This window comes from Crinia signifera, chromosome 4, assembly GCF_055691185.1.
Source record: "Crinia signifera chromosome 4, ASM5569118v1, whole genome shotgun sequence".
In the NCBI taxonomy this organism is placed as follows: domain Eukaryota; kingdom Metazoa; phylum Chordata; class Amphibia; order Anura; family Myobatrachidae; genus Crinia; species Crinia signifera.
The window spans coordinates 196978804-196993981 of NC_139220.1; the positions used below are offsets into that span (position 1 = coordinate 196978804).

Here is a 15178-nt window from a genome sequence, read left to right on the forward strand (position 1 = left end):
TCACCCTGCCAACAGACATTTAGTTCTGTCTAATGCACACACAACAAAGCATAGATAACTGCTGGGTTATACACAGAAATTAGTACAAGGTATATGGTTTTGGAACAATAGAAACATGTATGCAATTTATTTCATATTAAAATACATATATATGGATGTGCGTTTGCCATTTTCTCTTTATTTACTTAAGTGTTTGCAGAATTCAGCTGCATTTGCTGCTAACCCTCACTTTCTGATCCCTTTTTTGTTTTTTGCAGATTACAGATGTTGTGAAAGCGTATTCTCGTTATAGTCAAGAGAAAGAGCATTCCTATGTTAGCAAGGTAAGAAATTCCCCCTGTGCCATTGGCCCTTATTCTGGTTGACTTGCGAAGGGCCTTGCGAGTCCCCCAGACGCTGCCCCCCGAATGCCGGTCCGCCCCACTCACAAGTTTAGTCACTGGGTTTTTGTATGTACTATGGATCCTGCAGAATCATAACATTAAAACATGTCTATGAGTAATTGAACAGTGAGCAGTTGACCGCACAGGAGCACAAAAGAAAATTAAAGGCGGTCAACATAATAGGAAGACGCATGGTCTCTCTACAAAGGGCATGTCCTCAAAGTTTATGTGGTGTGTTGGGGAGAGAGACCGAGAAAGAGGGTGGAGAGAGAATGTGTATGCTATAAATGAGCTGACCTTCACCCAATGACCGATGCATAAAGAGAGCAAAGCAGGGGCAATCCTGTGATGGAGGAGACCAGGATCAGACAGGCCATGTCCTTTCCTCTGGTTTTTGTGCCAGGGTCGGTGAGCCTGTGAGGTGCTGGCTGTTTGGGAATTTCTCAAAGTTTGCCCAAATTTTTAAAGCGGTCATCATTTACAAGGCAAAACAGGCATGAAGCATTTCTTCTGTTGACAATTTGGATATTATGTTTTTAGAGTGATGTTTATTTTCGATTACTTCTGCATACTTACAGGTGACTACTGAGGGAATAAATAAACTGGAAGTGAGTATTACCGCAGTTAAGACGTCATCTGTAGAACTAACTGATGAAACGGATGGAAAATCTAGTGAGTTGGAGAATGTAGATGAAACTGGCAAAGGATCACCTGAGAGCTCTTGGGCAGAACAAACATCTAATCATGAAGAACAGGCCATAAACACTTCAGCCAAAGACCCTGTTCCTGCACTGCATAGGGATCATACTAGTATCTTAGGAAAGGTATGGAATGCAGAATGCTCACTACCTAGCATTCAAAGATGATGATTGTTAATCTTTGTAACTTTTTTTTATTTATTTTTTTATTTATCGTCTTGGTGTTTTGCAAACCGATTTATAGGCCACTGTAAGAACTAAACAGGAAATTCCTGATAGACGCTAATAATACACGTAGACCAGCAGCTGATAAAAGGTGTGTCTAGCCTCCTAATATACTCCTCAGTGAATTTCTATAACAAAAACTCTGGGTCTATCAAGCTTTAAATATATATACTAAGAAATGTAGTGGTCATCCCGATGGATGGGATGCTGGTGCCAGAATCACAAACGGAAGTATGAAACCCCACCAAAAATAAATGGTTAGGGAAATACTCTCTACAGACAAATTTATTATAACATAATGCAGTTTAATAATCCAACACACAAAAACTATATAGAGTAGGAGAGAACTTGTATTGAAATCATCAAAGCGACAACTGAAAAAAGGGAAAAGGATAGAGACCCAGGGCACACTTAATGTGAATATTATCCATTGTGCAAGAAGTAACAGATGTAAACTGTGAGTGAAACTGGAGAAAAAGGTCCAGAAACAATGTAAGCAGAGTTTATTACCATTCATTGATAGTCCCCTCTTTTTTTTTTTCCCCTCCTTGATAACTTGCTAGAAAGACTAGCTCAGATCTTGTAGCAATGTGTCAGTGATGTGTGCTGAGCAATCGGTCAGGGCCAGTGTTCTCCGGTGAGAACACTGACCGCCAATTAACTAGATTTATCCAGCATGCTGGATATTGCCGGACGATAGCGGCACACAGGGCTGCAAATTGCTATCACTATGGCCCCTACACAGAGAGTGGTGTAGAGGTAATTTATAAGCGATCTATGCGTGGTGCTGGATGGTGGCTTAACACTTAAACATCAGATATCAGCCACAATCAAATTCTCATTATTTCATCTGAGGAACATAGCCAGAACCAAACGCTTCATCCCTCTGAAGATCGGCCAAAAGTCATAGATACTTCTCTGGCTGCCCATAAAATGGCGAATCATTTTCAAGATCAATTTACTGAGTTTCAAAGCCCTACATGACCAAGGCCCAAGGTACCTGAAGTAGCTATTTATTGCATCAAACTGATGCAGTGTATAGACATAACAATTCAGTTTTCATTATGTACAGAAATAGACCTCATTGACTCTTGTAAACATCCTGTGGACTGGTATGAATCATTCGGTGGACCCTCTTTAGGTCGACTGGCGGAAGATCGACAATGCAGAAAATCGACAGGATCCTTAGTTCGGCCGGCAAAAGCTGGACAATGCAGAAGGTCGACACGTATTATTATTATTTTTTAGGCGTCCTAGATGTAGACGTCTATTTCTGGACGCTGTCTAAGTGTAAAGCAGCCCCTCGCTTCACTTGCAATGCTTCGAGCATGGTGCCTCACTATGCTTGGCACACTATTCTCCTCCATGCCCTAGTGGATGGTAGGGCATGAACTACCGCCTGTTCTGGAACCACAGAGGGGATTTTTTTTTTTTAAAGAAAACGTGTCAACCTTCTGCCTGTCGACCTAAGGAGTGTCAACCTTTCTTGTGCCGACCCGAGGACAGTTTACCCTGACCTTTCTTGTGCCGACCCACCCCTCAATCAGAGGTATATTGCTGCGCTCGCCCATTGCTGCTTAAATACTCCTATTCATAATGGTTCATAATCAGCTCCTGAGGGTCCGCAGAGAGTTGGCTAAAAACCTCCTCGGTTTCATACTAAAAACTAATTTAAGTATGAATAAATACTTTCCTTTGTACAACTAAAAACCAGAATTAGTAACATAATGCCATATACATGGAATGCTCTTTACGTCACATAATATAAACAGACATTAATTCCAGTTAATATGTTTAAATACTTTCCTATATGTAAAAAAAACCCTACTTTTCTAGAGCTCTGCTCTTATATTGGAGAAATTTTATTTTGCTTCCACACGTGATGTAGATAAACATGTCTGCTGCCTGTTAAACATGACTTCCGACAATGTACATGCTATAATAAATTTGTCATGATAGTTCCTCAGACCTGTATAGGGAGAGGCTGAAATGTCCACCTAATGTCCACCTAGGTCATGATAAATACTTACCTGAATACTGCCGTCGAGCCATCCTCTTCTGATCCTTCGGATTTAATTGAAGAGGCCTGGAAAACCCTGGTCAGCATCCTATAAGGACCTGCTTGCTATTAAGAAAAAACAAAAAAATTTAATGGTTGCCTCAAATCCATTCCATTATGTGCACAATGGTGTCTATTTGGCATATGCTGCCTACTGCATGGATAGCTGGAGCAATGTAATGCTGTTTGGACCAGCTTCTTTTGAACATACCACAGCGTTCCCCAGATTGAAAGATAAAACATGATTTTTTTTTAGTATGCCGTGAAATCCCTTTCTCTGATTTTTATCTAGAGGACGCTGCATTCCCACACTTAGGGGAGTATTCAATGTTGGACGCTATTTCCGACAGGGAAAATAACGACCTTCCCCTATTCAATGCTGCGGTTCCCGACAGCATTTAAGGCGGATTTCTACAAAACCAATCCGACTCTAAAACAAGTTGGATCTGTTTTGTCGGAAATTGCCGGATTGTCAAATTCACGGCTGTTTCTGGACAATCCATGGCCATTTTCTACAATCCACGGCCGTTTCCACCAACACGCCCACTTTACGCAACTCAACAGGAGGAACATTGAATTCTGCCTGTCGAGTATTTGTCAATCAGAGCGAAAACAGGCCAGGAATACGTTCCGACAGTCGGAATCCCGTATTGAATACCGCCATTACGCACACCACACTTATGCTGGTTTCAAAGTTAAAGTGTGGTGTTTGATTTTGTTGCTGCTTTAAAGTCCAGGGTTTACAGAGGGCAGGAGCTTCTGATTTTAAAGTTAGTAGTCTATTAAACGCTAGCTTCTTTAGACCCCTCTAACCATTTATAGTTTTTCAGTGTCCCCTAAACGGAATCTGAGAAAGGGATTATTGGTAAGTACAAAAATCTCCTGGCATTTTTTAAGCCTATGAAGCACATTCTTTAGGCTACTAAACATAGTACCACTGATAGTCCACAAAGATGAAATGTTAAAAGCGCCTAAAAGTGTAATATAAAACATCCCTATTGTGCTTGGTTAAAAATCAGCAGATTCATCAACTGTCTTTGATTGCATGACCACTATAAAAGTCAAGTTTACATAGAATAAAACAGAAGGAAAACTTTGAGTACATTTTCAACAAGGGAATAACTATATTTAGAGGTTATGTGGCCAATTAATGTACACCGGTTACAGCACTGCTTTTAATATATTATATGTGTTCCTCTCTGTAAAATAACCTGTTAAAATAAATGATATATATACACATACACTAGTAAGCCTGCTTGAAGCAAATGCTTTGAAAGCTAGTCTGCTACTCTGATTGTGCATGTGTGCGAGAGCTGTAGTTTCACTCGCTGCTAACAGATGGCAGTGTTTTGGAGACACACAAACGGACACTAGATATATTCTCATTTGTTTGGTCTGTCTGTATTGTTTATATTTTTAAAATTGTGTTCCATTGTTTAATAGATTGACGGAGTTGAAGAGAGCGAGCAAGCGATGGAAGCCTCTGCGCCAAGTACCCACCTATCTTCTGTCTTCTGTGTTCGTGTAGCTTCTGCAGACACAGGAACAAAAGTGGTAAAAGCTATGAATAGTAATGTGATTGATACACACCACTTGAATTCAGACCATATGGAAGAAAAAAACTCTAAAATAAATGCAGAGGTGATCCTAGGAAATAGAGAAATGCCTCTCGTCGTTGCAAGAAAACCTGCAATTGAAAGTCTGAATTCAGAAGGAAACAGCGAAACATTGGCAGCAGACGTTTCTGCTTTAAGTGAAAAGCATGATCTGCAGTCAGATATCCATAGCAAAGTGTTACCTGAAAGAAGTAGTCTTCCTTTTCTCTTTCAGTCTCCTGCAAATAAAAGCATTGAAAAGGACATCTCTTTGGTGAAAGCGTTGAGTGAGAGAAATGACCTGCCTGGCACTGTGGTAGAGGAAATGCGTGTTCATACTCCACTGGAGTGCACCGATACCTGTGACATGGTTGTGCAAAGTTCTGAAACCATAGACTTCTGTGAAGAAATGACTCCCAAAAATAAAAGGCATACTGTAGCTGGAAACTCAGCGCTTATGAATGCAAATGTAATAAATGTAGAGTTGAATACGTTAAATGATCAACTAGTGAGCAAATGCAGTGCAGCAGAAGCTGTGCAGCTACCTGTAGAAACAGAGCAGATAGATGTTCCTTCAGATGCTCTTCGTTTGAGCCGTCCGTTCCCACTGTCGGAAGCGGTCCCTAAAGATGTGTCACACAGCAGCAAGAATATAAGCAATAATAGAAGAGATATTCTATCAAAATTAAAGCTCATATGTTTGGGTTCAGTTGTTGGTCAACAAGCTCATCCCATTTCTGAAGATGATGTGTTAGTTGTATATGAGAAAATAGGAAGAGTCGGCACAGAGGAACATGATCAGGTGGTGGATCCTACAGCTAAAGCCAATGTCCAAATACATGAAGGAAATGAAAGCCCTCCTGCTAGTCCAAGTATAACAGAGGAAGACACTGGGCTCGGCCAAGCTTCTGCTGTTTTACAACCAGAAATACCTGTATGCAATATGTCTCTATCTGGTGATCCTGGGACCCTTGAGAAATTTGTTGAAATACCTTCTCAACATAGTTGCATATACCCATCGTCTGATGACTTTGCTACCAGCATGGATAAAGATCTAGTACAAGAGCAATCCGATATTTGTTTTATTGTAAACACTGGTAGTATAAGTAAAGAACAGTATGATCGCTGGTCTGAAACCTCGGATGAAGATATTGAATTTATACAGGCATATAAAGAACCTCTGTCCCATCAAGAAGATCTTCTAATGGAAAGACATGAGCTTAGTTCATCCTTTGAAAAGCTAACATTTCACCATGATTCGACTCCATTGAAGAAGCCAAAGTACTTTAAAGGGCAGTCTTGCCCAAGTACTATGTTATGCGAAGCAGATGGTGATCCCAGCATAGGAAGTCATGGGAATGTTATTGTTACTAAAAATATTAGTGACCCTGCAAGGCCACTGCACACAGCCCTCCGGGAGAGCAGTTATACAGGCATGTCTAACCTGGATAATTTATTCTCTAATAGAAGAATGGTTTCAGATAACCTAACACAAAACACTCTTGACCTGGAACATTTACGTTTTATATGTAAGATAAAGGAGGTTTTAAGAAAGTCCTCCACAGATGAACATGTTTGTGAACCTCCTTTTCAGACCATGTTTGAGTCCAAGAGGATTCCAGGCTGCTCAAGCACCACACCTAAAAGTAGAAGTCCACTTTTAATCACTCTACATTGCCCGCACCACAGGAGAGACCTTAGAGGGCATGATAGGCGGTATCGAAGCTCTTACTACAATCAATCTTACTATGAGGATGAAATTAGGAACAAACCTACATTTTATTCAAGGACTACAAAAAAAGATAGAACTCCTAGATCTTCTCCTTTTCATTTTAGTCGGTTAAGGTATGAAAATACTCAGGAGAAATCGAACAGTGACATTGCAGTAATTCTTAAAGAGTGTGTGCAGTCCAATCATTTAAAGTTGAGTAGTGTCGGTTTGGGTAACAGTGCAGTAGATCGGACTTCAGCCAGTCAGCTGGCAGAGGAAAATTGTTATCGGGCAAAAAGGACATCTGTTCCATTCTCCTCAAAATCACATCCAGTTAAAAACATTATTTCAGAGCTCTGTCAAAGCTTGCACTCTAGGCTACACAGTGTTGCAAGAGAGACTGAAAAAGAAAATGTATACTTTTACATCGGTGAGACCAGTGATGATACTTTTTTCTCATCAACAAAGGTAAATCTCATATTTATGTTTTCCAGTCAAGAGCCTGATATTATTTTACAATGGTCTTTTAATTTATGGTGTATATTCTGGAAAGTTTACAATCAAATAAATCTAAGGTTTGCGTAAAATTATGTAAGGTGTACAGATGTCTAAAAAGCAACAAAATATTTTTCTCAAGTGGAGAAAACATGGAGCATATCGGCCTGTGGTTACAGATGAAAACCTTGTTTTAGAAGGCAGGCATAAACATAATTATACAGTAATCTATAATTGATGGTAGAAATGGAGTAATCTGATTACCATATATAGTGTCCTGAAATAATTTACACATCATCATGCACACACGTGAGTAAATATTGAATGATTGAAAAAAAACCTACATTGTTATATGTAGCCATTGAGCCGTATTCAATGCAGCCGGTGATGGGGGGTAACAGCGAGGATCGCCAAAAACAAGCCACCCTCCCCTTTTAACCGGCGCCGGCCGTTCACCCTATTCAACATTCCGGGGAAATCCTTGCTGGCATGGTTCGCGGATAATGCAGGGAGCCTGCTGCATTTAGCCACGAGCCTCGCAGACCTGCGAGCTGTGATGGGGAGCAATCCGCCCTGCTCGCCGTCACAGCTCGCAAAAAGCTTTGAATACGGCCCTTTGATAGACATCTTGTGGTGGATAAACATTCTCTCAAAATACAGTAGCTGTGGCATTTTTCTGTGAGGGCAGAGGCACTTCCCCTCCAGTCATATGGTCCCATAACCTCTCGCTGATCCTTCTGTGTGAACCAATGTCAATCTATGCTATGTTATACACTAAAAATTTGAATAAAGCTGCTTTCGATTTCCTGCCAGAAAGCACTGTATGGATAGTAGAGAAGCATACAGATGTATCTATTGTCCGTGCACATTAAACAGCTCTCCTAGTTACGCCAAGCGTGGCATCATGTTGTAGCGCCAAGTGTTTTTTCATTTGACTTTTTCTAGTAAAATGCATCTAATTTGTAAAATGGTGCAAATAGGATGCACAAGCAGCTTCATGCCTATAGTCTGTGTGACTGCGGCGGTATCTGCATATGAATGCTACATTAGTGTTTTCCCAGTAATGCACCATTTCTTATGCACAAGCAGTCTCACACAGAAGATAGGCATGCCCAATATCATTTAATCAGAGTGTGCTTGTGCAGCTTATTCACATAGTGATGTCATAACTATTTTGTAAACTGGATGATGAAGATTATATGTCCCTTTTTACATTGATTTTTCCATGTGTATATGATAATATAGAATTCATGGCATTTGCATATAGATAGTTTTCTCTGTTCTCTATATGCGGTGGAGGGAGTATGGAAGAGCGAACTAAGGATTGGACATGATTATTTGGAATTCATTAAAATGCAGAAATGAATAGTACAAATGTGTTCTTTATACATTTATCCTCAATACAGCACAAGATGTCTAGTGTGTTAGCCGAACGTGTCTACGTTGCAATGCGACTAGGATGCATAAGGAGACTGCAGATTAGTATTTTGTGTGACACTTGTATACGGGAGGTTATTCTGGTCCGTTCGCATGTGGAGCAATGTTTTTGCGTATGCGCACCAGCATTTCTGCACATATGCATACGCCGGGTGTGTGCGGCCAAGGCTGCGGGCCTGGGGCGGCGGCAGATAGTCGCACCCATGGTTGTTCCCATGGAAATTGTCCGGTGACAAGAGCGGGCAGCTGACATCACCGGATGCCAACTGCTCGCCCACTTCCTTCTGAATGAATAATTTAGATAAGGGATACCCAACCTGTGTTGATTTTTCCATTTTAGTTATTTTTATTTGAAATATTTAAACTAGATGAAATTAATGAGATTATGCGGAGAAGCAGTTTAGCGTTTCATTAGGCAATTATAGTTCCTGATTTTTATACCTAGAAAGAAATCTAAGCACAGTCTGTCTAACACAGGTCTGTCTAACACAGGTCTGTCTAACACAGGTCTGTCTAACACAGGTCTGTCTAACACAGGTCATGCTGATATAAAAAGGAAAGTTCTCAATCACCAAATGAACCTATAGCTGATACTGGGCAAACACTGTCAGATAAAGTGCATGACAGACCAGGAGACGATCTGACAGCCCGAGATCCATCATATATCCTAATCAATTGTCACTAAATGTAATTTGTTAACCCACCAATTGTATTATAATTATTCGGAATGATACAACTGACAGGTGCTAAAAGTTTTGGCACATTGGGGCAGATGTAGTAAGACTGGTAAAGAGATAAAGTGGAAGGTGATAACGCACCAGCCATTCAACTCCTGTCAAACATATCATGGTGCGTTATTATCACTCTATTACTTTATCTGCACTTTTATCTCCCCACCAGGCTTAATACATCTGCCCATTGTGTAATAAGCCTGTGACCTCTGTTTTATGGTTTGCTCTTTCCCTCACAGAGCTTAATGATAAAGGATGGCCACACTCAGTCTGAACCACAGGACTTCTGCCATGGGCAACATGCACTGTCCAGTAAGCTGTTAGTCATCATAAGGAATGAAGATATAGCTTCAACTATAAACAAGGTATGTGTTTTTTTTTTTTTTACCAAAATATGTTCTCATTGGTCCTTTTTCTAAAAGGGAATTAAAAATCAGTTGAGGATTTCAAGTTACCTTATATGCCTGTACCTTGTGCAGGTGGTTGCACACTACATTTTTGGCCTATGAGCTCTGAAACATTACTGGACTGCAAACACTGACAGGGCTTTCTCCCTCACTGTGATGTTCATGGTTTGGAGATTTGTTACAGAGCGGATTAATTCAGTAGGAAGACCTTAAAATTGTATTTAACTGCCAAATCTGATTTTGCAAAAGGACCCTATTGCAAATGCTCGGGTTTGCCAGGCGGTAGGGTTACACTACTAATGGAGCGATTGCTGCGCGTTTCATTCCTGAACGGGAACAGTGAAAGCTTGGGATGTGAGCAAAACCCAAAGGATGTGAGCATTCGAGAAGGCTTTTGCAGAGTGTATGGCCAATGATGTCAGAGAGATTCTAGTTGTAGAGGACCACCAAGCAAACTCAGACACACAGGCCCTATTTTGCAGATGCTGCTCTCCTATATATTTTGTTGCTTTGCCAATCCAATGGCAAAAAATGTACAGTTGTTTTTTCTGGCCAGTGGTTTGCCAGAGTGTTGAATATATAACCCAATAAGAAAAAAGTAGAGAGAAAAAAATCCTTATGTGCATTTCTTCAGTGTTATGCCAGCAGGATTTAAAACCAGATCAATATCCGTTGTTTATTTAAATAGGCTTGGTCACTTGCTATGTAAGAAATGGTTTGTTCTTTTTTGAAAAGGTTTAAAAATGTAAAATGAGGATTAGTATGTGAAATGAAGCGTACTTTTAAAAGTCTTTGTCAGGTGTAAACTTTGACACTGCACCCTGTGAAAACTAGAGAAAGCTGCAGGGGATAAGAAGTTTACATTATTCTGAGTTTAGCACCCCCTTGATTAAAATAAAAATGGTACTTGTTTAGTTTTACGGCGGCAGTGATAGCGGATAGACATCCCCTATGACATCGCCACTCACTTTATTAAATCAACACCAGGCCGAGGTGGATACAGGGGTTATGATGTGGAGAGTGGGGGAAATGTGTGAGTGTGTGTGTTCTGCTTTATACTTACCCTCCTCCGCCCTGGCCATGTGTCCATCAAGTCCACCGATGGGCAGCGTTCAGTCCCCCTCCTCCGGCACTGGCAGTGGACAATTAGTGTAGTGCCACTGGGGGAGCAGGGAATCCATGTGATGCTACAATACGCTGAATTGCGTACATTGATGGTGCCGGGGAGAGACTGCCGGAGGAGGGTGACCGAAAGCTGCCGCCGGGGAGTGACAGTCGCCCGCGGGGATCGCCGGGGATCGCCGACCCGAGGAGGGTAAGTATAAAACAAAGCACCCACCACCCTGCTCCCTCTGCCACCCATCACCCTGCTCCCAGTCTAGTTTCACGGCGGCGGCTACGCTGACAACGTAGCCTAGGCTACATTGAAAACATAGCGTAGAGCTGCCGCCGTTAAACTAAACAAGTACCATAAACACACACACCTCAAGTCAGGCTCTTGAGAAAGGAAGACTGAAACAGTCTGTTGAGCTGGGCAGCCGTGAGGCTGGCAGTGGGCACCCGTGGATACCATGTCGATTGTCTGGGCTAGATAAGTAAACCTGCTGCTGTATCAAATACTTGCAATATGTTGCCATGTGTTTAAAACTTTTTTCACTTTTTTTTTTTTACTTGATTTATTTCCACTTTTAATTGGTGCGCGGATCTTTGTTTCCTTAATATGTATTGTTTGGGAACTGCATGTACCTAATCACATATGTGATCCAGTTGCGGCTGCTTAACCACCAGGTTTCCTGAGGGCTAGGAAACAATACCCACAATATACTTCCCAAATGGTGGTATAGCGCCTAAATTACATGTATCACACCAAAGTTCATAAAACCAGATATGTTGGATTTCCAGGACTACTTGCGTGTTACTATCCATCAGATATTGTCCCGTATTGGGTTGGTTATCCTGTCCTGATTTGAATAATATTGGGTTGTGGACCACAGAATACCTGGTTATCCTGTTCTTCTGAATTACAAATAATTTCTGTTAACACCCGGCATTAGGATTTAATTATCCATTACCTGGAAACTGCTGTGGACACATCACCCAGCAAAAACTTACCTTCACTTGAAGGTTGTGATATCATACCATAGTATAGATTATAAGATCTCTGGAAAAATTATCCATTTTAAGGACACATGTTTCTGCACATTTGTTGATTTCCAACTTCTGTGTAAAAACCCCCGATGAAGTATTTTTCAAGACGAAACGCGTTGGTTAATTAAAGCTATATCCTAAAGATGAAATCCTGATGTGGATCATGGAATTTTAATAAAAAGTTTGGTACTTATGTAATATCTGGGCTCCCGTTTTTCTTATGAGACCGCGTCCCCTCGCGGGGCTCGCCACGCTTCGGGCACGGTGGCTCGCTGCGCTCGCAACACTATATAAAATCAACTCCATGCGTAGTTGGATAGTAAGGGTATGAAAAAATGGGGTGCATTTAACATGGGAGCCCAGATAATACATAAGTACCAAAAGTTTTTATTTTCATTGTATTTGGTTATTCCAATGAATTGTATTTGATCTTTTCATTTGCACCATAAATTTCAGTGGTGACAACCTTTTAGGTGGTGCAGAACTTTTAGCGTTCTCTACACTTTCTTTTTTATGACTGTCGCATCTCACACTAACAGGGGGGATTTGTAGAGAAGCTGCTACATTGTACTGGGCGCACTTGGGGTAACTTTGTGTATATATATGTGTGTATGTATGTGTGTATATGTGTATGTATATGTGTATATATATATATATATATATATATATATATATATATATATATATATATATATATGTGCGGCACTCGGCTTTCTCATCCAAATAAAGAAATGACGACAGGACCAAGTCGACGTGTCGTGTCAACGTTTCAGTGCTTTTATTTGTGCACTATCATCAGGATCCTGATGATAGTGCACAAATAAAAGCACTGAAACGTTGACACGACACGTCGACTTGGTCCTGTCGTCATTTCTTTATTTGGATGAGAAAGCTGAGTGCCGCACCTACTTACCTTGTGTGTGTATATATATATATATATATATATATATATATATATATATATATATATATATATATATATATATATATATATATATATATATATATATATATATATATATATATATATATATATAATCGTAGCATGGTGGTCCGTCCAGCACAGCCACTTTCAATAACACAGCCTTGACGGGTGCCCGCAGTCAGCATACAAATGTAGCCACATATACTCCCAAGTACTGCAGCACTCCAGTCCTTATATGTGTACAACCACACTGACCCAGCCCGCCGGCGCGCACATCTGTTAGCGCTGTCAGCCAGCTGAGGCATGCGCGCCGGCGGGCTGGGTCAGCGTGGTTGTACACATATAAGGAGCATGTCTGAGTGACCAAATAGACCAGGTATATATAGCTGCCACAATTAATTATCAATGGGAGAAAGTGTGCTCACCTGTGCAACATGCCGATTTCCAAACAGGAAGTGTGCACCTGGTCCAGCTTCCGCCGGTCCCAGTGCAACTTCAACAGATTATTAGTACCAGATAGGTGTATGGTGTCAGCATCACTGGAAGTGACGCAGCATATGACACGGTGGCTGCCGGACAATACGCCCATCAGCCCCGTATTAGCAGACAACCAACCAGGGCGCGTGCGTCACAGGGAGTGACGAGATGCATGACTGAGCAACCGCCCATCGATACATCCATCACCCTGGCAACCACTAGCCCCGGGCCGCCCATGGAGCCGGAAGTGAAGTGACGCGCGTCCTAGCAATAGCAGGATAACACGTCCGTCTCCCCGGCAACCACTGACAGCGTCACATAGCCGAAAAGAGACAGCCACTTGCTCCCAAATGGGTGCCCAGGACAGCTATGTGACATACACCTAAATATGTTCACATGTTGAAAACAACAATACCGCCCTGCTTCGCAAGACTAGTATTGCTGACAACACGTATTTAAAGACACAAAGATTAGGAATATAGGCAAAAAAGTCTGTTGCAATTTAAAACATCATAAACCTCCGTGAAAAAGTAAAGGCAGCTATGTATAATGGTATAATATAGAACACTGGACATCATTGTGCTAATAATGCATCCAAACAAATATGCATATCATTAGCTGAAAAAATGGCATGCATTCATAAAAAAAAACAATTAAGAGAAAATTCTTCATTGAGTCCATTAGGTGACATTGACGCAAGTTGTTTAATCCAGAAACATTCTTTTTGTAGCAAGAGCTTTCCATGGTCTCCACCTCTTCGTAATGGTGGAACATGATCTATGGGTAGAAAGCGAAAGTCCTTGAGAGTGTGTCCACAATTATAAAAATGTTTAGCCACTGGAGGCGTATTGGAGTCAATTTGAATCATAGCTTTTTTAATGGAGGATCGGTGCATTCTAATTCGTTCCTTCAAGGTTCGAATGGTCTTACCGATATACACTTTTTGACATGAACATATGATGGCATATATCACATATCTACTGTCGCAATTTAAATTGAATTTGATCTCATATTTTTTAGATGTTACAGGATCAGTAAAATAAGGTCCCACCATCATAAATTTACAATCAACACATTTCAAACATTTAAAGGAACCATTCTTAGGGGTAAGCCATTTTGAGGCTTTTGGCACTGGTAACTCAGATTTTGCTACTATATCTCTAAGATTTCTGCTCTTTTTATAACAGAATCTCGGTTTCTCTTGACACAAGTGCCCTATCACTTCATCAGTTTGAATAATGTGCCAATGCCTCAAAATGGTGTCCCTAATTTTTTTTCGATGCAATAGAATATGTGGAAAAAAAAGTCAATCTATCCTCCTTATCATTTTGTCAGTTCGTGTCAATAATTGGTCTTGAGTCAATTCCTCACAATAAGCTATGGCTCCATCTATCTCTGTATCAGAGTATCCTTAAATCTCCGCTCCTTAAATCTATTACCCATATCTTGAAGGGTTTTGAGAGTCTCACTAGGGTTGGAAGTAATACGTACTACTCGCAATAACTGTGATAGAGGTAGGCCCTTCTTCAGGGGCATAGGGTGGAAACTATCTGCCACAAGCAGAGTGTTTTTGTCAGTAGACTTTCTATAAAGACATGTGCGATCTCAGAATTATATACATTGACACAATCATCAAGAAAGTTTATGGTTGATTCACTGTAAGCCATAGTGAATCTAATGGAAGATAACAGGGAAGTCAGATGATCAAGAAATTAGTCAAATTAAAAACAAGTCGTCAATATATCTAACATGAAAATAATTAATTGCCCATGATGATCTGATTCTCATACATATGCATGTATACATTTGCATATGTAGGGCCATATTGGACCCCATGGCAGTCCCTTGTAACTGTAAAAAAAAAAGGAACTTTCAAATAAAAATAAT

The 15178-nt window shown here is 40.7% G+C and overlaps 1 protein-coding gene across 3 annotated transcripts in view; it reads left to right on the forward strand.

Annotated features, from left to right (window-relative positions):
- The window catches only part of TASOR2 (transcription activation suppressor family member 2), a 66473-nt gene that overhangs the window by 38028 nt on the left and 13267 nt on the right, over nt 1-15178 (forward strand). For all 3 annotated transcript variants that reach the window (XM_083183349.1, XM_083183352.1, XM_083183351.1), the window contains 4 exons: nt 258-323; nt 962-1207; nt 4809-7139; nt 9574-9699. In XM_083183349.1, the coding sequence (XP_083039475.1) occupies nt 258-323; nt 962-1207; nt 4809-7139; nt 9574-9699 (2769 nt within the window). The remainder of the gene's footprint in view (nt 1-257; nt 324-961; nt 1208-4808; nt 7140-9573; nt 9700-15178) is intronic.